A 22,852-nucleotide genomic window follows, 5' to 3' on the forward strand; every position below is an offset into this window, starting at 1 on the left:
GTATCTTTAGTCGCTTTCACAGCTCCATCATGTATGCAGGTATAGAGCCAGGTGGCGAGCTGCATGTCGAGGGGTTTAGGGGGCCGTCTGACCGCATCTGAACCCCTCTAACCTATTTCTGTCTCTTTTTTTCCCCCACAGATGACATTCTAGGCAAGAGGAGAGCCTACTCCCCCAACAGCAGCAGCGAGTGCCCATCTGACAGCAAGAAGTCCCGCAGCGTGTCACCTAAAGGTAGGGGCCCCTCTCGTGCATGTGTGTGCATGTGCCTATGTGTGCTGGAGACGATAATGCTCTTCAATCAGAGCTGTTTAACCTTAGCGCGCAAGATAGAGTAGGTGGGAATAGATGAAGCGAGATTGAGCGAGAGCGGAGGGAAGGGGTGGACAAGATAGTAAGAGGAGGGAGGAGAGAACAACGCTCAGTGGAAGACAGACACGCTTAGTGGAAGACAGATTTTGAAGATGTATTGTTGAAAATTAAGTTACTAATATTCCAGTCAATAAGACTCTCAAATGTGTTGCTCTTTTTCGCAAATGACTATGTGTTGCTCTTTTTTGGGGTGGTAACATACCCATAGCATATATCACATCCATACTGACAACCCACATGGCTCAACTAGGTATAAAAAACATTGCATTTTGCATTGGCCTATTGGGGAGAAAATGAGCAATTAAGGGAGGGACACAGTAAGGAGGAAAGGGCACTTGACTTCCTCCTTCTGCTACACTGTAAAAAATAAGTGTAATTTTAACTGTAAAATTTTGTAAAAACGCTACGGAAAAAAAATGTTAATAGGTTAACAGTAAGTTCCCGTACTATATACAGGGAAACTGTAAAAGATCTAACCAGGCATTTCATGTAATTTTACAGTAAAATTCTGTTAATTGTACAGTTTTTAGAAGTAAAAAATAACAAATCAATGTATAATTTAGTCAAAAACTTTAAACTGATATTCCCCGAATTCCCTGCTTGAAACTTGAAAGTATTTGGTTTAAATAATCATGTTTTTTAATAGTTTTTGTTATCAGTTATGTACATTTGGGCTTTATGTTATCTTCTGTTGTTTAATGAAAGTTTATTGCATTATTTAAGTATCATGTGTGTTACCATGATGGTGTTTTGTGTTTGCATGAATGACTCATTCTGTGCACATTCTGTATATTAATTTATATTATGGGGCCGTTGAATGCTTGAATCCGATTGGCTGACGAACGTTCCAAGGTGTGCAGTTATTTTCAGGGAAACGCACGGTGAACGTAGTTCCAGGCACCGCATTATATGTAAATATCACTACGCCAAATGATTTGCGTTATTTCTAAGGTCCTTACAGCCTAAAACAGCAAAAGAATCCACAACGACACTGGCCAAACAAATAAATATAGTAAACAGAGGATACGATCGACAGATTATATCCATGTTTTTGCCACAAAATTACACTTTATTATGTACGGAAAGCACATACTCTATCTCTCCCGCACTCTCTCCCTCACAGACGCACAGTTTGCACACACGTTAACATACGCGCTAATGTTGTTAGCGCTACTCTGACGATTTTATCAGCAGCATAGTTAAACAACTTAAAAACTACATGACTTCTCACAAGCGAGGTAACAACAACGGCACTGCTCTTGATGAAAATGAACTTTAAGTTTCACTATAACACTGAGACATTGCTGCCGAGCACTTCTGAGAGACAGACTCACAGAAGTAACGTTAATCTCTCTCTCTCTCTCTCGCTCTCTCTCTCTCTCTCTCTCTCTCTCACTCTCATAACTTAGTTATTAACTGTTTTAACTGCATTAGTCTGCTATCAATGGCTCAAGCCTCCGTTACTAGGTTTAAAATGACATTTTGGAATTAACCACGGAGGCGATGGATGAGATGCGGAAGAAATAATCCTACTCACAATAGCGATTTAAGTAGAAAAACCAGTGGAATGCCTTAAAATATATCATCTGATTAGTGTCTTGAGGTGTGGCAACTGTAGTATAAGCGGAATAATTGACTCTGGACCGTTGAATTATTAGAAAAATAATGATGCGTCGTGGCCGCATCACCACCTCGGGTGTGCATTGTGGCGAAGCTACTTGTGATGATCTTTGATTCTTCATGTGGCTTTCTCTTTTACCACCTGCATTATTATGGTGGTTGTCAGTATATTAAAGGTACAAACAGATTTTAATAGCAGTGTGTGTTGTTGAATTTACTGGTTTACATTCAAATTTCCCTGTTTGAAAATGAGTTTTATACTGTAAATTCTACGGTTTGTTCTGTAAGTGTGTTTACAGATTTTCTGTATTTTTTACAAAATTATTCTGGCAACCACAGCTGCCAAAATTATTTTGTAAAAACTACTGATTTTTTTTTTAAATTGTGTTTTATTTTTCCTTTCAGGAAGACATGTTTGAGTCTAAAAGTGAGCTCAGAATCACTATATTCATGCTCATATTTAAAGCTAATATTTAGCTAATATGCAAATTGGTGACGCTCCTGGGTATTGTCAACCAGCTGAGCTAATGAGGTGAAACAGGGCAACAGGCAGGCAGCAGAAACATCAGGCAGACTCGGTGACACCAAGTCAAATATAATCAAGCATCTAGCAGGAAGAGTTGAGCAGGCAGTGATCTGGATCTGTTCCTTAGACCAGTAAGGTGACCAGTCCTCATATGAGGTGCAAACTCTCATAGCAATGTTTTTGTTTTAGGTTATTTTGTTAAAAATGATTTGAAAAGATTCATATTTCACTCTATGTTTTAGAAAGACATTTACATACACTGTATTGTAAAAATATTGGGACTCCCCCTTCTAATGAACAGGTTTGACTATTTTAGTAATTTCCATGAGTGTAAATCTTAATGTTTAAGCATATAATTAAATTATAGGGAATTGTGTGGTTCTAATTTTATAGCAAGAGTTTGGACAGGACCCTTTTCTATTCTAACATGTCACTGCCTCTGTGGATAAGGCTAGGTTCAAAAAGAAATGATTGATTCAGTCAGTGTGGAAGAACTTGACTGGTCTGACTGATCCCAGCTGAACCCCTCTGGTGTGACTTTAGATGCAGAGCTTGAGCTAAAAACTCATCACCAAACAACAATGACTTGTACATTAGAACAGAAAAAGGCACTTCCAAAACTGTGGCAACAAAGATGGAAACATAATTCATGTATGTAAAAATTGCATTTCCATCTCTGTTGCAACAGTTTTGGAAGTGTCTAAAACGATTGGACCCTTATGTACAAGTCAATGGTGTTTGGTGATGAGTTTTTGGCTCAAGGTCTACATATAAATACACACCAGAGGTGTTCAGCTGGGATCAGGACTTGGCTTTCTACAGACCAGTCAAGTTCTTCCACACTGACTCAATCAATCATTTCTATTTGAACCTTGCCTTAGAGGCATTGTCATGTTAGAATAGAAAAGGGTCCTGTCCAAATTGTTGCTATAAAATTAACACAGTTCCTTAGAATATTATTTTATGCTTAAACATTTGTACTCATGGAAATGACTAAAGTAGTCAAACTAAAGTAGTGTATGTCTGCCATGCTGAGGTCAATAATACTATTTAATAATACATTAATATGAGATTGCCAAAATTCCCAAGGACATTAAATTACCAAACACCAAATCACAGAAATTTGGGCCAATGAGATTTCACTGCGGGTGGAGTTACTCATTCTCAAATACAAGTAATGTTGATCAATATTTAATTAAATATTGCTATTTTTGTATCAATCCAATATTCTAAAAATAGAAGTTCACATAACTGCATATAGTATGTGACATCTGTATGTGTCGCAACACATTAACACCCAATAATCAGTCGTCTGCGATCTCTCGTGTTTGGACAGCGTTTTATTTTGAGGCATTATCTGCTCACTCGTCACCATGTAGCCAATCAGTATGGCTGCTGCAGTGAGAATGATAAATGGGTGTTATGTGTGTTTTAGTCCTGTGAATTACAGTTGGCTTGTGTCGGTCACCCGCTGTGGATTAGCATGGCTTTGGAATGCCGCTGATCTAATGTCTTGTGTCTGCGTGTCTGTGATCCATCACCACACCCAAACAACACAGCAATGTGTTTGCATTTGTGTGCACATGTGTGTAGTTTGAGAGCGCAGCAGCTGTTGTTGTTTGAGGTCCTACGTCCCAAACACACGCACAACCACAGAAATACACACACACACACAGCTGGAGGGTAGTACTGATCTCAGTGCAGCAGGTATTACCTTTAATGACCAAAGCAGCCTGAAAAGCTGCAAAGGCTGGATTTAACACGTTCTGTTCACTGACAGACCATAATACAAGCAGCTTTACACCTCAGATCCGAACCGTCATGTCTCTTGGAGCAGGATTGTGTGTCATTCAAAACTGAATTGAGAATGCCTTGAATTTTCCTGAAATTGAAATGAGATAGCAAACAGGAAGTACAGTTGTAATTCAAATTTGTGTGTAAGGAAGTATAATTCACATGGAATTTATCTATCTATCTATCTATCTATCTATCTATCTATCTATCTATCTATCTATCTATCTATCTAGACATTCATAAAATCTCTCTCTTATGGTCTTTTAAAATCTCTCTCTCTCTCTCTCTCTCTCACACACACACTAGGGCTGAACGATATGGACAAAATTTCATATCTCGATTTTCATGCCAGATATCTCGATATCGATACGATACGATATGACTACGGATTCGGTGAAAACCAAGCATTTCTCAGAAAAATAAAAACATCATAATACAAAAAAATTTGGAAAGTGTAGTTTTATTTTTAAGAACTCACTGGTGGACGTCGACTCGTACGGCGTAAAGGCCCTTTCACACACAGGACGCGGCATGCGCTGCGCTGCGCTATGAAACCCATTCATTTCAATGGCTTGCGCTGCGCGAGGGTGGTTAGTTGCTGCGCCGACCAAAGCGCACGCGCAGCGGAGCGCACCAGCGGCGAGCTTGCGCGCGCGCCACGGTCAAAGTTCAAAATAGTTAAACTTTTGCCGCTGCGCTCTGTGACGTTTCCCCGCGCGGCCAATAGAAACGGGGCATCCAAACAAGCGCCGAACTCAAAATGGATGAACAGCTGATTCTCTGTGTGTCTGAATTTCCAGAGCTATACCATACAAGTTTGCGGTCGAATAGGGACCTCAGCGGTGCATTCAAGGGCACTCGTAAAACTGATGTTCGTTGTGTGACTGCCAGAGTTGTATGCAGGGCGGGGCGAGCGCGGAGAGGGGAAATCTATATCGTCTATATCGTTGCTTTTTTCGATAGTAATATCTTGAAAGTTCATATCTCGATATAGATACGATAACGATATATCGTTCAGCCCTAACACACACACACACACACACACACACACACATATAGAGCAAAAGTGTTCATACTCACAATGCCTCAAAACATCATCCACATGAGCACACTCACACACACACCTGAAGCCTCTCGGGTGGATTATCTGGCGCTTGGCAGAACACACTCCCCCATCCCCTGCGCTGGGCCGCACTGCTTCTGTTCGCCTGCCCGGGGCCAAGCTCCGGTTTCAATGAGGAGGGTAAAATATCCCCCCTTCCACCTCTCTTCCTCCTCCCCATCTCTCCCCCAAGAATCTCTCCCCATGCGCTGGCTTGAGTTACTGCCGCCCAGCGTACCAAGGAGAACCGCACATAGGCTTCTCCTTCACTCAAACATCTCACATAAGATCACACAGTTTGGGACCAGCTGATTGAATTTTCCTGCTTCTCGTCCCACAGAGAACTCTCACACGCCTGCGCTGGAGCCGGGCAATCACATGACCCCCGAGGAGCACTACAGGCGCATGATGTCAGCTCTGAACGAGCATGGCTCTTTTGAGGAGCAGCAGCAGCGCCTGTACCAGCTGGCGAACAACATGGGCGTCCCGAGCCATGGTGAGTGTGCGTCACCTGTGTATATGTGTGTGTGTGTGTGTGTGTGTGTGTGAGCTTGTTTCTGTATCCGCTCTAATTACCCATGTAGTCTTATTCCTGGATACCACACAAACAGCTAGAGCTCGACTGCGGAGATTACTGACAATTCTATTTGCGGTCTCAGCCCACCCAACGGTAGGATGTCAGAGTGGGTGATCTGTGACTACAGCCACACACAGTAGTAAATAACACTGCCATTGGGCCCTGAGGTCGACTGGATCGATTTGGCCCTTTGATTGGCTGCAAGCCAACCATCTAAATTACCAACACAATGAAAAGAGCTCCTTTGCTCTTTTTTTCTTGTGCCTTTTCAAGTTGATGATCACTGACGAGATACCAGGGTTAACGGATGTGGATTTGTAAGATTTGTAAACCGAAATTTAGTGAGCATCATTTTGTTTTATTTGTTTGGATACATCTTAACTGCGCTCTAGAGCCTTGTTGACGTTTTTCTCTCAGAAACCGTTAATTGCATCCAGCTTTTATGGCCTTTTTTTTCGGTAGCATAAATTGAATCAATCTCACATTCTTGTTAAATCTGAGAGCGTACGACTTTAAATTTTATTTGATCAGTAATGATTCTTAATTACTGCTTGCAAATCCAAAGGGGGGAAATGCTATAAAGGGTTTAATTACCCCTCTCATACATCTGTAAGAAATTAGTGCCACTGTATGTGCTGTTCGTGTCTGGGATTTTATGACAGTGGTGCTGCGCTCTCCTGTCACCTCCACCTAATAGTTTCTCGGTTTTTCTACCGTTGCACCGAGGCACGTTGAGGACGAATTCACAGACAATTCCCTTCCCGATTCTGTCAAATCTTCTCTTGTCTCATCATCCGCACTCCTCCCTTTCACTTTCCCAGCTCAACTTCCTTCACTCTCCATCTCTACTCCTCTCATCCACAGCAACCACCTAAAAAAAGGTGTGGTTATTTGTGGAAAGGAATCTGAAGCTGAGAAGAAAAGACAGGGCGTTTACCCGTCTGTGGGAAATCCAACGAGTGAAAGCAGCTGTGTGATTTACAGGGTCACAGTCGGTTCCTCCCCTAGATTTCTGGAAAAATGTCAGGTGTATGGTTTCATAATGGTTGCCATTGAAAACAGACTCACCAGGCCAAGGTGCTGTTCCTCCCCTGAGGAATGCAAGCGTGCTGACTTGCCCCTGCATGCTGAGCTCATAAGCCTACGATAAGGCTGTGCCAGTCAACCGCTGCCAGCATGCCTGGCTGCCAGGACTTTGATGAGTGAGATACCTATTCTCACCTTTTCACCCAATGATCTACTGTATACATCTGTGAGGTTTCTTCATTTTGTTTTTTTTAAGGTACTGGTTTAGCCAAAAATGTCATCGTTTAGTCATCCTTGTGTCGTTCCAGATCTGTATGACACAAAATGAGACATTGCACTGGTCATTTTTTTTTATGCACTTAACAATGCAACTGGGACTGAGATTTTCAAGCTTCAGAAAGCACCTTCAAAGTATCATTTATGTACTGAAAGACAGAAATAAAAGTTTATCACTGACAACAGTGTCCAATTCGTGAACAAATAATCTTTTTGTGTTGGATCTTTTTACATTTACATTTATTCATTTAGCTGACGCTTTTATCCAAAGCGACTTACAATTGCTATATATGTCAGAGGTCGCACGCCTCTGGAGCAACTAGGGGTTAAGTGTCTTGCTCAGGGACACATTGGTGTCTCACAATGGATTCGAACCCGGGTCTCTCACACCAAAGGCATGTGTCTTATCCACTGCGCCATCACCATTTTTAAAATCCAAAGAGGATGCAAAAGCACCATATCAGTACCATAACATTTGTCCCTTTTTTAATGAATCAGCTGATTCAGTTCACAAGTCAGACTGATTCAGTTCTCGGGTTTGACTAATTGACTCAATCTGGTCACAGCTGTTTACAGCTCACTGGAGAGGAAGATTATCAGTAATTAATAACTTAAAGTTCAGTTTTTATACAAATGTATTGTATGACTTCAAAAATCTTGTATGGACCACTCTTATGATGCTTTTATGGCACATTTGCATCCTTTTTGAAGCCAGAATAACCTTTTTTTGTGACTGCAATCTCTCCTCATTTATTGCAGTGAATTTCTAAAAAAGTAATAGAGGTTTGGAATGATGCAAGGTTGAATACATAATGTCTTTTTCTAATTTTTGCACAATTTTAAATTTTTATATTTATTTTTATTCAACACTTTTTAATATTTAGATTTGCAGTGCTTCTGACAAATTTGCTGGTTCTGACTGACTGTCTGTCCCAAACATTCCCTTCCCACTCCTTCATATTTTACTTGCTTTCCCCCCTTTGTCCTTAAGTCACTTTTAATTTATGTTCTTATTTGTTTTTTTTTTTGTTGTTGTTGTTGTTTCTTCAGCGCTATAGCTCACACAGAGCTGCTTTTGACTTTTTGGGAGTGAGTTTTCAGAGAAACCTCGCTGGTGCAGGGAAGCGTCAGCCCCAGCTGTGTTTCTGTGTGTTTTCTCTTCTCTTCTTTACCTCCACGTGCCTCTATCTCCCTGCTTTCTCCTTTGAGATGCCTTCTTTCTATCTGGCTCCTTTCCTTTCTTCATATCTCTGCACCTTCCTTATGGCTCTGTCTTTATACCCAACCACTCACCCCACCCCCTCGTGTGTGCCTCTGAAGTGTGTCGGGAAGTGTTGATGCAGTGTTAGGTTCTATACAGTAGAGGCTCCAAAGACCCCTTGACATAGGCGGAGAGTAGGGCCAGGCCCTTCTGACCATTCCCCCCCAGACACACGCACACACTCCCCCAGAACTCTCCACGCACAGCCCTGCTTTTATATTCTCTCTTTCTTTCCTCCCTCGTTCTTTCTCGCCTGGATCCCCGCAGAGCATCCTTTCATGTGTTTGAAGTGGAGGCCCTGAAATGAAAGGCCGTGAAGGAGGCACGGATAGGTTTGTGTGTGTGCGCGTGTTTGGAGGGGGGTATAAGGTGTTGTTCACCTTTAAATTTGGCTATGATGCTGTTTCTATAAGCACTCAAACGCTGTGGCCATTCAGATTGATGGGGCCCATGTCCCTTTGCATTTTGGGCTGAATTTTGAATGCAAAATATCTCTTTATGCTTGATGACATCTCTCTTTCTTTTAATATTTATAATATACAATTTTTATACACACACACTACCATTCAAGCGTTTGGGGTAAACTTGGGTTAAGTTTGTTTTTGGAAGAAAAAAGTATACTTTTATCCAGCCTGGACACATTAAATTGATAAAAAATTACAGTAAAGACATTTATACTGTTACAAAAGATTTCTGTTTCAAATAAATGCTAAAAGCAACAAATGAATCGATAAAATAAATAATATAATATAATATATATATTAAAATAGTATTTAAAAGTAATTTTAAATTGTAACATTTCAGAATATTACTTTATTATTATTATTATTATTATTATTATGCAACAATTATTATTTTTTTTAATAATATTTAATATTAAGTATTTTTGTTGTTATACACCAAGCCTAGTGAAAATATTCTAGTGAAATAGAATTTGAACCTAAACAGAATGAATTTCACTAGACTGACACGTCCTATGCTCATGTAAGTGAGTCAGAACTGTCACTGGTGCCTCCTCAAAAAACTAGGTGCGTGACGCCCCTGAATGGGAGTGAATTTGAAAAAGAGAAAAAGGCTTGGGCTGCTCTGAGTTGCTTTTGGATCTGTCGTCCCCCTGAAAGAATTCCCGATGAGTACTGTGTCTGTCAGCTGCTCCTGGCACATGTGGACCTGTTGTGCCATACAGAAGCTCTCAAAGGCCTGCCAATGATTTACCACGTGGTGCAGAGGAGACCAGATCTCCCTAGTTAAAGATTCTACAGTAACACTGACTCAGATGATGTAAATTCGGGGTGTGACAGAGGACGCAAGGTGAATGTGGGTGGGAGATGGTAGCATATGGGTGTCAGGATGTCACTGTTTGGATGAGTGGTGTGCTTGTACATGCAGCCCCTGATAACCCTGTGCTAACTCTGTTGCAGGTTAAAGGGAATAATTCATCTCTGGGCAACCGAGGAAAGGGCTTCAGAGCAGCTTTGAGTTTTACTGGATTTTGGTGCTGTTTTACCCTGCTGGAAAGCCGATAGGTGTGTTTTGGAACATGGTGGCAACAGCAACTTGATATTAGTTTGTTGCCTGTTAAAGATGGTCTAGGAGTATCAGTGATGCGAGAAAAACCTGCTACTATTTTCCAAAACACAACTTCTTTTAAATAAGTAATTATTTTGCGACCATTAAAAAAAAGTATGTTCTATTTAGTATAAATGTGTGTAGTTTGTTGTCATTGTCATATGACCTACCAGTGTCACTGCCATTCATAAATCCTTTCTTGTGGCTTCATGGGATAGTAAAGTGTCTATTCAATGCACAGTATTGAGTGGGTCACACTTTTCCCTACTGTTTTATGAATGCTGTGAATTCAGGCATGCTATATAATAAGGAAGTATGCGATTTCAGATTCAGCCATCTACAAGCTTTCGCCAGATTTTTACAGCAGGTTATAATGTGTGTGGACAGACTACTAATTTTTTTGGTCATCTGGAATGAGCATGTGACCAAATGACACGCGTTGCTGCTTTTCCATGGTGCTTTTCCTTCATCCTTTTTTTCATAGTTTTTTATTCCCTCTCACGAGCTGTTAGAGGTTTGTCCGCTGTCAGTCCGGGCCCCCGCGGGGCAGTGCAATAAACAGATCAATACAGCGGGCCTGTGCACATTAATATCTGTCCCGGTGCCTCCGACCCGATCACTCAGGCCCACACGCCAGCCTCGGAAATGGCCGCCAGCTCCCGAGGGAACCGTCTAATTAAAAAAGGGCCAGAGGAGAGAGGGAGCGAGAGATGAGAGTGAGGGAGAGGAAGAGAGGGAGGCATGCAGGATGGATTTTCTATTTAACACCCTTTCATTAGAGAGTGTGCTTCCTGTTGTGACCCTGTTAGTTTGGTAATGTTGGGAGATGGTCTGGGCTGGTCTAACATCACAGATTCAGGAGAGAGACCAGCGGCTCACTTATATTTCAGTCATGCTATCTCAAACAGCTTAAATCATAATTATTCATATATAGTTGTTTTCTAGCTTTGTTTAATTTTATTGCATTTTATTAGTGTTGTTTGCTAAGGATTAGTGAACTAACTCCTAACTATTATAATATAGTTTTATGCTACGAACATGAATGATACCTCAAATTGAGTTTATTTTAATGAAAAATCTTATATTTGTCAATAGGGCTGGACGATATAGCCCAAAAAATTATCACAATAATTTTTTTCATATCAGTCAATATTAATAATTATCACAATAAATGTCAAATCTTTATTTCTTTCACCAAAGTGAAAGTTGTAGAAACCAGACTGTTAATTGTGGTTTTAAACTACTCTTTATGGTCAGAACATGACAAAGGTTTCACATTTTGAATTCTTTTCACTTTTCCAGTCATTTCTCCTTAACAAAATAACCTTCAATTCCTTAACATAAATTTCTTAATAGAAACATTTATTTCTTAGTTTCTGCATGTTCTAATGAGAGATATTGTTTCAAATCAACAAACAGGTTTGTTTTGCCTGATAATATTAAGTCTCTTAGAAATGCACATTTGATAGTAGTACCTTGAGTTAGGATGCAAATGTAAATTTATGTTCATTATCAAAATCATTAACATCTGTAAAAATGGTAGAAACTTCTATTATTCTTAATTATTCTGACTGTTTGAGTTTTATTAAAATTAAGCATTGTTCTTCCATAGTAGCATTCATTTTGATCATAATAACCCCAGTTAAAACCACACATATAGCACCTCAATACCACTCAATAAAAATGTAATTAAATAGGTATTTGTATGAAAAACAGTAGTCTAAATACATTAGTATAAATGCACAAATTCTATAACTATTATAATTGTATTCCATTACTCCATTAATACATGTCTACATTAATAATATAATAAATATAAATAATGAATATCCTAGTTTTCTGCCACAATACCATGGTGCAGTTAGTGTTACTACAGTAAATCCGTGGTAAATGATGGCAGTTTGTAGATTGAAAAGCCTTCTGACTGTATCGTTGCACATAGTGTTTGTCCTGTTTGTCAGTGTTGTTTTTTCTGGCTTTAAACTAGTTTAAATCACCGAGTCATTTGAGATCTTGGCTGAATTCAAGTGCTTTACCCTGGATCTCACCGTGCTGTTTAGTGCTTTTGTGACTGAGACTCGTCAGAGAGTGAGCACTTCTGCATCACCAACTGTTATCGTTTTATCGAGGAAAATTATATTACAATAATTATCGATATTGAATTATCGCCCAGCCCTATTTGTCAATAAACAATATGTTTCACTGGCATTTATGTCCCATAAGGCTCAGGGCTTAATTGGGAGCTCCATGGTGAAAAGTGTAGAAGTGACTCTGAAATATATGACCCTGGTTTTTCTTAAACAGATCTTGAAGATTCTTATTTGCGGTGGAGTGTGAAGTCTTGCCTGTGTGGCGGTTAACGTATCCTGCTCTGGGACTCTTGGACTGAATCTTACAGTGTTGGATCAGAGCTAGATTACAGATTTGGCTCTGACAACACAGACCGGACGAGTTTCTCAATTTAACTGGTCTGTTCCTTCCATCCACAGAGCTGCTGCGTGTGCGTCAGGAAGCCATGGCTGCCGTTCGAAACCAGGGAGGAATGGAAGCCCACATCCCCACTGCAGGCAGCTCCTCCAGCCAGCGGCGCAAGCAAGGCCTTCCCCAACACAGAGACGCACACTTCCCTGAGCGGTAATGCACATGCACAAAATCGTATTCCCTCTTTTGCATGCTTTTGATCTAAAATGTCAGATTGTAAACTAAATGTATGTTCAGTCTGTCATATTAGTCTCTCCTCCTTTTGCTTTGTGATGGGCAGAACATATTACAACCCAACATGGTGTCCTAACCAGACATGATGCAACAAGTTTTAGTGACAAGTATCTATGACTCCTTATGATACCTTATGATCTCGACTGAAAAGGAGATATTTGATGTTTACTGTCAAATTATGTGTCAAAAGACTTTGGGCCAATGAGATTTCACAGTGGATGGCGCTACCTGGTGTGATGCAGAAATAGAGACCAAACGACTGACAAAATATCCTATCCCTTGTTACTTGTTACACTGTCACCTCCTTTAAGGAAAACTTAGATTTACACAGAAGAGATCGCTTGGACAGTGGCTGAAACCACACATGCGCTTTCTTGACTCTAGATTGTAGTGTAAAAGTGGATGAGATGTAAGCGTGCGTGTGCGTTTGGTTGATAAATGCCCTTCTGCTGAATGGGAACCTCTGAGGCACACTTTAAGACCACGCATACAGGAAAAAATGCTAAGCTTTAAAATAACATGAATATTTTACATTAATAATGAAGCCAACATCCGACTCTAATGAATACTGCATGCATGTTGGAGTGGGTGACTGCCTGCCGAAGAGAAAATAGGGAAAAATTGAATTATGCACCAAAGTAACGGAAGAGGGTAAAGGGAGGGAAAAATGGAAGTTGGCGTTAAGGCCACGGAAAGAATAGAAAATTCACTTAATGGGATGTGCCAGTGGGTATGATCTCTGTGTATGACCTCTTCACAACCCTGTTGGATTTGATCTTGTCAGGAGGCATTTATAGGGCTCAGGACCGAACGGGTCGCTAGGACAACAAGGCCGTTCCCCCTCCCTGCAAGGTTTCTCCCCCCGAATATCTTTCCTCCTCCCTCTCTCCTCATCTCAGCAAGGCCAGTGTGCTTGCGGCGCTCCCCTCCGCCTCCAAACAAAGCCCAGGCAGCGGGAGTAGGCAGGTAATTGCTTGTCGATTATTTATGTGGCGCGGGAAGCTGGAGGATCGATAATGGGCCGGCGAGGCGGTAGGGAGGAAGTGAATTGGGAGGGGTCGCCCAGCGTGGGTGGGGGAACTCTGTTCGGTTCCTGGCCCAGCGCAGCATCATGTCAGGAGCTCAGCGTGCAGCTTTGACCAGCCAGCCGCCACAGCTCCGCCAGCTCACGGTAATTAGCCACACAGGACCGCTGATGTTAACGAGGCCTGCACACTTCCTAGGTTGTGGGTGAAAAGAGGGAGGGAGGAAAGTGATTTTTTTTCTCGCTTCTACACACTCATTTTTTTGTTCATCGGTTCTTTAACTCTTTGTTTGACTGTTTTGTTTGAGCTCGGAAAATTGTAAAACTGATGCAATGCACATTTATGAGTTAAATAACCCAATTCTGTCATTGTTTACTCAACCCTCAGGTTGTTACAAACCTTTCACCTTCACCTTCTTTGTAACACAATATGAGAAACTGTTTTCTTTTCTATTCAATTACAATGAGCATGGACCAAAGATTTCAAGCTTATAAAATGGTCTATATGACTTGTGTACTGGGCATGTTTTTAAGAGTGAATGAGGAAAAACAGCAATTTGTGAACTAATCACTCTGTTCGAGTTGGATCTTTTGCATGAATCATTTAATTTGCTTTGCAAAAGTCAGTTCACAGAAACACTTTTGGATACATATATGGTGCTTTTATGTGCTTTGTAAAGCTTGAAAGTTTCAGTCCCTATTCACCCTTTAACGCCGGTGTGATCAGTCTTGGCTGGTCCCTGGAGTTTAAGATTACACCGGTGTGATTAGAACGTTCAGTCAGTCACGTCATCAACTGCAGAATTCAAATCTGCTTTCTTGCGTTGGGTGGCACTGAGCCAGATCGCACGCGCTGAGCGCTTGTCATATTATCACGAATATTCAATGTTTTCAACCATATAATGCTTATTTTAGGTTTCAGACATTTAAATACACATAAGTACTAGCAAAACCATACATTTATAGTTTGTAAAAGACACGCTGATGTCTATGGAAGCAGCAATAATGATCCTTACAAATATAATCTAACATGTTTTATTGATATCATATACAGATTGAGTAGATAACTTTAAAGTTTACTCTACTCTTCTCCCAGTTTAACTAACGTTTTTCAGGAGGAGAGGATGAATTTACATGTTGTTAATCCCACAGCTCGGATTCAGTGCGAACAAACATGGCGGCACCCATCACCTGGTATAGATCAACTAACACGGTCATTATAAAAGTATTTAAACTACCAAATACATTTACTTGCACATATTTCAGAATATCAGATATTTCATAATATTGTGAGTATGTTTGTGAATATTAATAATCAAAAAAGGAAAAACGAAATAAAAGTGATCCATGTGTCATACAGCGCTATTGTGGCTGCGGTGTGTCACACGACAAGCATGACACGTCGCCATGGAAACAATAAGGCCTGAAAAAACTCACGATGGGGGCTCAGCTAGAATATTTTAAACTCACGTGTGAAAGGGTTAAAATTGTATGTAAAAGAGCAATCAGTGCAGTCTTCGAAATTTAATCCGAAAATATGACAGTGGATATATGCATGTATGTGTGTATATATATCTGTCTATATCTATATATGTATCTCTCTTTATCTATCTACTTTTCTATCTATCTATCTATCTATCTATCTATCTATCTATCTATCTATCTATCTATCTATCTATCTATCTATCTATCTATATGTTTGACTTGGATGTTTGGGTGGGCTATAAACTTTTAGCACAGACCGTGTGACATTGCAAACCCTCTAAAGCATTGACAGAGAGTCGACCAGACTAAAACGGTGAGCCGGAAGCCATTCCTCAAGATCACCTTTCTATCGACTCTCCATAATTGATTATCTGACGCCCATTAGTGGCTATTCTTAAAAACAAATCATTACCAAGATCAATAGTCCTGCAGCCACGGCCGGCCATTTGTCTGGGTTTAAATGGCAGATTGCATTTAGGGAATCTGCAAGGCAAATCCTAATGTGTTTGGCATGTGGGGCAGCACAAGCAACAGACAGTGGTCTGGGGTGGGGGGTGGTGGGTGAGCAAGAGCCTTATGCATTTTAATGTGCTTCCTGTGCAAATGTGTTCCCGCCTCGAGTCAAGGCGAAGCGGGCACGGTGTGGTGAGCGGCTAATCCCCCGCGCTCCTCTCATTAAGGGCCATCCTGTCAGCTCCGCTCCACTTTTCTCTCTCTCTCTTTCTCGTCTGGCCAGTTTGGTGCTCTGCCTCCGCCTTTACACACACAAATACACACATACACACACATATGCACAACACTCCACACCGCCGTTGCTTTCAGGCAGGGAGCGACGCCGTTTCCACTCTGACAGGTCGTCACACATGAGCGAACACAAGTGGCGTCTACTTGCCCTACCGCCAGCTAGGTTGCGAGAGAGCTAGAGAGAGATCGACAGATAGACAAAAGGAGAGATGGGGCAGGGTGGAGGAACGGAAGCAGTTCTCAAAAGATGTAGAGGTAATTAAACCAGTAAACTGAGAAGCAGTCAGTGTACTGGAAATAAATTTAACACATTTTTAAAGCTGCCTCGTGCAATTTCTTTTAATGTTAAAATACACTAAGGGATGGTTCACCCAAAATTGAAAATACTATCATATTTACTGTATTATTTTTTTTTAATCTGTGAAACACAAAAGATATTCTAAAGAATGAAAGTAAATGGGGTAGTAACACTGAGACATTTTTTGAAATATCAATATAATTTAAATTTTATCTGTGAGACAATTAGAATTTTTGGGTGAATCTCTTTATTGCACAGAGAAAAGTTAACTTCATTTTCGCAACTTCATCTGGTGCCACTAGTCAAACACTGCAGCTTTTAAATTTACATTTTGTGAATATTATATGTGAGAAAGAGAATACACATTAAAGCAGAATCATAGTCCCTGCTATCTGTCATATGTTTTTCCCTTGCTCTCCACCCCATTTTTCTTTTTCTGTGGGCCAAAGACCCAGAGTGAAACGGTTAATGCTTGCCTCATTCCAAAATTGCTTCCTATAAAAGGAGAAGCACGTCTGCCGGGCACGTCTCCCCATGATTACAGCTAATTACTATCGAGCGGACGCCTCGCGGCCCCAGTCATGCAGCTTTAATTGACCGTTATTCATCTGTGGGCCGCGCAGGGCGGCGCAGAGTTTGGCAGGCCTGGCCAGCGCCGCCCAGGCTAATTGTGAGGCCTGAGGGATTAGGCCAGGTGATTACACACTTCACAGTGTAATTACATAAGCATGGTTGGGCTGCCGGCCCGACTCCCGGCCCCAAGGTCACGCGCTGCCTTCTTCCAGATTAATTGGAGCTGCCACAGAAGTGCGAGGCACCGGCGGAAAGCGGTTATACGATTAGCATTAACATTTCAACAGCCGCCCGATCGATCGATGATTTCCCCCCTTTGTGTCTCTCCACACCTTTCTCCACCCCTCAGTCCACACACACGCACACTCATTCTATGTCTCCCTCTGTTTTTTAGATTTCTTCTTTGTTTTTGCTCAAGGAAGACACGCAGGGACTATTTAGCTATGAAATGTCATAAAACCTAAGTAGAGCACAGCAAAATGTGGCTTCTCTCCTTATTTCTGATGTTTTTTTTGTTTTTCGTCTCTTCTATTTGGATGTTTATGTGTGTGCTGTGCTGTGCTGTGTTGCTCAGTCTCTCTCCCCCTGGAGCAAGCGTTGCTCAGTCACAAGTACAAAGCAACCGCGCTGCTCTTTCGCTTGCTTTAAGCGCATTGGGTTTCATTTATATTTATGCATGTGTGAGCGTGTGTTTTGGGGGGCTCAGTGAAGAGTTGCTTTAAATGGAGGGGCTTGCATTGGCAGAGGAGCAGTAAAAAGCTTTAAAAAGACACTGCAGGATCTGCCTGGATTTCAACACCTCGCCACTAGCAGTCATAGTACACGTCTTCATATTTTCCCCTCCTTCCTTTTCTCTCCTTACCCCTCCTCGCATTTTCTTCTCCCCTGCCAGGGCTCAATAAAGGCAGCCGCTGTATTGTATACGAACAGCCTGTGTTCTCTGCCTGTACAAAAGGAAAAAAATATAATTGAGGCTACGCGACATGCCACCTTTTTATTGGCTGAATACAGCGGAGAGAGACAGGAAGAGGAGGGGGATGTATGCATGTGTGTTGGGGTGGAAGAGGAAGAACTGTGTTAATTAGTGGGTGCTTCAGTCTGTAGCCCGGGCGAGGCTGGGGGCCCGCCCCAGCTGTCGGAGTATGACATGCTCTTATTGTGCATTCAGGCCTCATTACCAGAGTGGCAGGGCCACAGAGCACTGTAGAGCAAGAGGGAGGGAGCGAGAGTGGTGATGGTGGGGGCAAGGATACAAACAGTGCCGCTGTCCGCTGCGTGACAGGACTGATGAGGGGCTACGGTGGCTCGCATGCACTGGGGGGAGCGATAAAAATAACCGATGGAAGAGAACACAGCATTACCATAACACCACAGCCATATTGTATTAGACGTTGGAAACCTGTATTGTTTGTGCATTGCACCACTACATTGTAGTAACAGATTGTTGGCAACCTGTTCATTACCATAACATTGTTTAACTGTGTACCTCCTTAAAAAACCTGAATCATTACCGTAACGCCACATGAACATATTAAACTGTTGGAAATCTGTATTGTTAGCATACCACAGCACAACTAAAATAGACTGTTAAAATCCTGTATCATTACCATAACAACCTACAGCAGTACCTGACTTAACCTGAATCATTACCATAACACCACACAGCCATATTAGACTGTTGGAAATCTGTATCATTACCATAACACCACACAATAAGAAAGTGCATGTAACAATTTACTAAAGTCATCATGACATGTACTTATATGTTCTTTGTTTTATTTTGAGTGATTCATGTGTGTACGTTACTCCAAAGAAAAAAAAGATCTTTGCAATCAAAATTTCATATATTTTTGTTTATCTTTGTATTAAAAAGTAAAATGTGTTGTTAACACCGTTTCATGATGACTTTAAGCAGGTTGCTAAAGGTACACATCCCGTGCCAGTAAGAACAGCAACAGAAGTTGCAAACATTGTACCAATACTGTTGCAGTGCTAGTCATGTGCGATTGAGACATGTAGAAAAACAGTAGCAGTTGGTTAATGATGGTGTGTTTTTTGTTTGTGTACACAGAGACATATCGCACCCTCCTCCATTGCTGTCCCTGCAGAATGCTCCTCACATTGCTCTGGGGCCTCACCTGCGTCCCCCGTTCCTGGGCATGCCTTCTGCCCTCTGCCAAGCCCCAGGTGAGCTAGCTCTACCAGATGTAACACACCCTCACATTAACTCCAAGCTCATTTAGCCTGGGAGTTCCTTTAATGGGTTATGGGTTGTTTTCCACCCATATACACATTCAAGAAAGGTCTCTGATAAAGCTATTTATATTTAGATTTGTCTCACATTTACAGTAGCCCCCAAAATAATTTACACACACACACACACAAAAAATACAATTGTCTTTGCATTATTTAACAAGACATAAACTTCTGTGTCGTACAATAGCATTTAAATTAATAAAGCACAAGTGGACTTTTCAAACAATACTTGAAGTTTGTTAGGTTTAAAATTATACAGCAATAGATACTGATCAACTTTATGGCAAAAGGGACACTTTCTTGTGGTGTAACATGTCCATAGTTAATGTCATAAACTATACCTATGCTACTCTGCTGGGACACCTGTGTGAATCTGAGAAGAGCTGACTTTGTATATCCACTAAAAATTACCTTGAGACCAGTTGGTAAAATGTAATTGCAAAAATGACTCAAAGCAAAAAAGTTTAGCATCATTTTTTTTGGAGCAACTGTATTGATTACTATGTTGAATAAGGTGAAAAAACTGTGAACACTAGATGTATATGGTATACAGATAGATGTATTTATTTTGCCATTGTCCTGTAGGTTATGGTTTCCTGCAGCCTGCTCAGGCAGAGATGTTCGCCCGTCAACAGGAGATTCTTCGTAAACAGAATCTTGCTAGGTAATGTTATAGAGCTGCACAGAGAAACGTGTCTCAGACTCTTATAAAAATTTATGTTTGAGCAACTGCTTGTACTATAGCAAAAGATAGAATATTTATTTCCAAGTTGCAGCGTGTCTCTCTGATTGTGGATTGTTCCTCCAGGTTGGAAATGTCTGCTGAACTGTTGAGACACAAGGAGTTAGAGAACCTCCACAGGCAGCGACTGATGGCGGACCCGCTAGGCCTGCATCCTGGGCTCCCTGCAGAACACCCTGCCTTGCGCAGCCTGCAAGAAATCCCAGAGGGCCACCCACTCCGAGAAGAGCTCAATCGCCGCAACGCCATGCTGGTTTTGCGCCACAACACCACCCCATTACTCTCCCTCAACCACCAGGGGGCAGCAGCAGGCACTTCCTCTAAAGACCTTAGCAACAGGAAGAGCTTGAGGAAAGGAGGACCACTCAGAGGGGACCAGCAAGGGGGTTCATCTGAGACTAAAGAGATGCTTGGGGAGGGCTGTGCACGGGACGGAGATATAGAGGGACAGGATGAAGACATGAAAGACTTTGAGAATGATGCAGAGGTTGGGGAAGACAGGCCTGAGAGGCTTTCCAAAGTTGATGGACATGGTCTCGGTTCAGAGGTGTGCCAAGGCAAGGATGTGACCAAGTCTAGTGAAGCGGTGAAAGAGCTGGTGGAGGGGTCAGGAAGGTTGAGTGTTCCTTGTAGCTCCACTGGCCAAGAGTCACCAACCCACCACCTCTTCACATCAGGACTGACCAAGAGCGAGGCCAAATACCTGCCACCAGGAATCCCACCCTTACCCAACTTGCCTGGACAAGCTCTGCCCTTCACCTTTCCATACACCAGCCCTTACTTTCACACCGGTGAGTTTACAGCTCTTTAAAATTCAGATAAAACCCAATCACATTCAATGAGAGATACTGCATTTTAAATTAAATTAAGCAAAATTCTCCAATTCCAGTTCAGCAAACTCGTGCGATGCACTCCTTGTTTAAAACGAACATACACTGCACTACTGTTAGTGACACCATATGCCTGCTCCTCAACTTTTGCAATCTGTAAAATCTGGAGTTCAAATAGTATTCCTTGTCCTCAGCGAGACAGAAAGAGTGAGCGAGAGAGTTAGAGAAACTGAGAAATTGAGCCCAGAGTGCAAGCAAGCCCAGAGCAAGTTTTAATGGAAAAGGAGTCTCCTAATGAGGAAGTGACCAACTTAGAGAGAAGCTGAGCTAACCCTCCTCAGGCATTCTAGCAATTACTGAACGTGCAACATACAAAAAGATTTTGGCTCACACACAAAAATGCACCAGTATACCAACATATAAGTCCCATCGTACCATTGATAGGATGAGACAGAGAGCGAACCAGCACACAAACACGATTTAATAAAAGATAGTTCCAAAAACTAAAATTATGTAATTGTTTACTGAAAAAAATAATCATTTACAATAACATGCAGGTTTTTATTGTCCCTATAAATCTAAGTGTATGGCATTCACAGCTGTCAGGGTTTATAAAAAAACAACAACAAAATACTATGAAGCACCATGAAAGAAGTCAGGAACATACATTTGGGGTTGTCCCTCAAAGTTACTTTCACAACACGACAGAATTGTGTGGTGAACAATTCTTTCAAGAGATATCAACACATTAAGAAGCATATAAGGTTTAGCCCAACATATCTAGTTAAAGGCTAGTAGCTGATGTGTTTACCACACCTAACTTCAATGAGTGCAGAGTAACCTCAGCCATCTGAAACGCATTACCTGCTCCAGCTGAGAGACCTCCCTTAGGAAGGGGCCCTGTCGCTGACCTTTACTAAACTCTGTAATAGGCAGGGTCAATAACAGAGCGGTGTGTAGGCGAAAGCGTTCCTGTAAGGGGACAGGGGGTCTTCTGTCTCTAATGATTTCTGTTTCCTCTTGGCCCGGCGGGCCCACAGGCGCCATGGGAGGTCTTTTCGTGGACGGAGAAGAGGCAGGAGCAGCCGAGGACATCAGCAAGTGGAGTGTGGAGGAGGTGTGCAGCTTCATCAGCAGCCTAGCAGGCTGTGGGGAGTATACACAGGTGAGGACAAGAGCAGGAGCAGAGCGTTGGACGCCTCCTCTCCTCCCCCTGCCTTTAACAGGGGCTACTGGAGACATACAGTACAGCACAGAATGAAGATCATGTGCTGCAATTCGTAGACGAGAACATTAGACCAGAATAGCTTGATTTAGATGTTTATAGAGCGTACTTTTAAAAGTTAGAAGGCCGCTCTGCGCTGCTCTTATCTTTCTCACTCACAGCTCTGTCTCACACATCTCACCACACTGGATGTCACTCTGTCGCATGCGCAACGCATCACCAAAACCCCACCGTCGACCACAGCGCACCTCATTTCACTGCAGATGCTGAGTGTGCATGAGCCTCCCCGTGGAATGAGAGTCATGTGAATTGTGTGCATGTGGAGTGAATTGGTGCATGTTCATCAACATCAGCTGAAGCCAAGTCATCTCTTTCAGGTCTTCAGAGAGCAGGCCATCGACGGCGAGACTCTGCCACTGCTGACGGAAGACCATTTGCTCAACAACATGGGATTGAAACTAGGGCCTGCCCTCAAGATCCGCTCTCAGGTAAAAAAAAAAAAAAAAGACCTGCTGTACCAGGGGTGTCAAATCCTGCTCCTGGAGGGCCACTGTCCTGCAGATTTCATGTAGACCTTACTTCAACACACCTCTTTGTCAAGTAATCCTGAGAACTTGATTAGCTGATTCAGGTGTTTAAATAGCTGTAAACAGGGCATAGCCAAACACTACAAGACAATAGTTCTCCAGGAACAGGACTGTAAGAGGACAAGAATTTCCAATAATAGTGGGCAGATATACCATAGAGAAAAGGTGGGCAACTCTGTCCTCACTGCCCTGCAGAATTTAACTCCAACCCTAATGAAACACACATGAACAAGCTAATCAAGGTCTTAAG

At 41.9% G+C, this 22,852-nt stretch overlaps 1 protein-coding gene across 2 annotated transcripts in view; it reads left to right on the forward strand.

Moving 5' to 3' along the window:
• LOC306859867 (sterile alpha motif domain-containing protein 11-like) overlaps positions 1-22,852 on the forward strand; it is a 63,858-nt gene that overhangs the window by 38,532 nt on the left and 2,474 nt on the right. The window contains exons 5-12 of one of the 2 annotated variants that reach the window (XM_079401243.1): positions 142-234; positions 5,755-5,910; positions 12,613-12,757; positions 19,034-19,149; positions 19,804-19,882; positions 20,027-20,751; positions 21,831-21,955; positions 22,393-22,503. In XM_079401243.1, the coding sequence (XP_079257369.1) occupies positions 142-234; positions 5,755-5,910; positions 12,613-12,757; positions 19,034-19,149; positions 19,804-19,882; positions 20,027-20,751; positions 21,831-21,955; positions 22,393-22,503 (1,550 nt within the window). The remainder of the gene's footprint in view (positions 1-141; positions 235-5,754; positions 5,911-12,612; positions 12,758-19,033; positions 19,150-19,803; positions 19,883-20,026; positions 20,752-21,830; positions 21,956-22,392; positions 22,504-22,852) is intronic. The other variant, XM_079401244.1, reaches the window with a different exon arrangement.

This window comes from Barbus barbus (assembly GCF_936440315.1).
Source record: "Barbus barbus genome assembly, chromosome: 40".
NCBI lineage: Eukaryota > Metazoa > Chordata > Actinopteri > Cypriniformes > Cyprinidae > Barbus > Barbus barbus.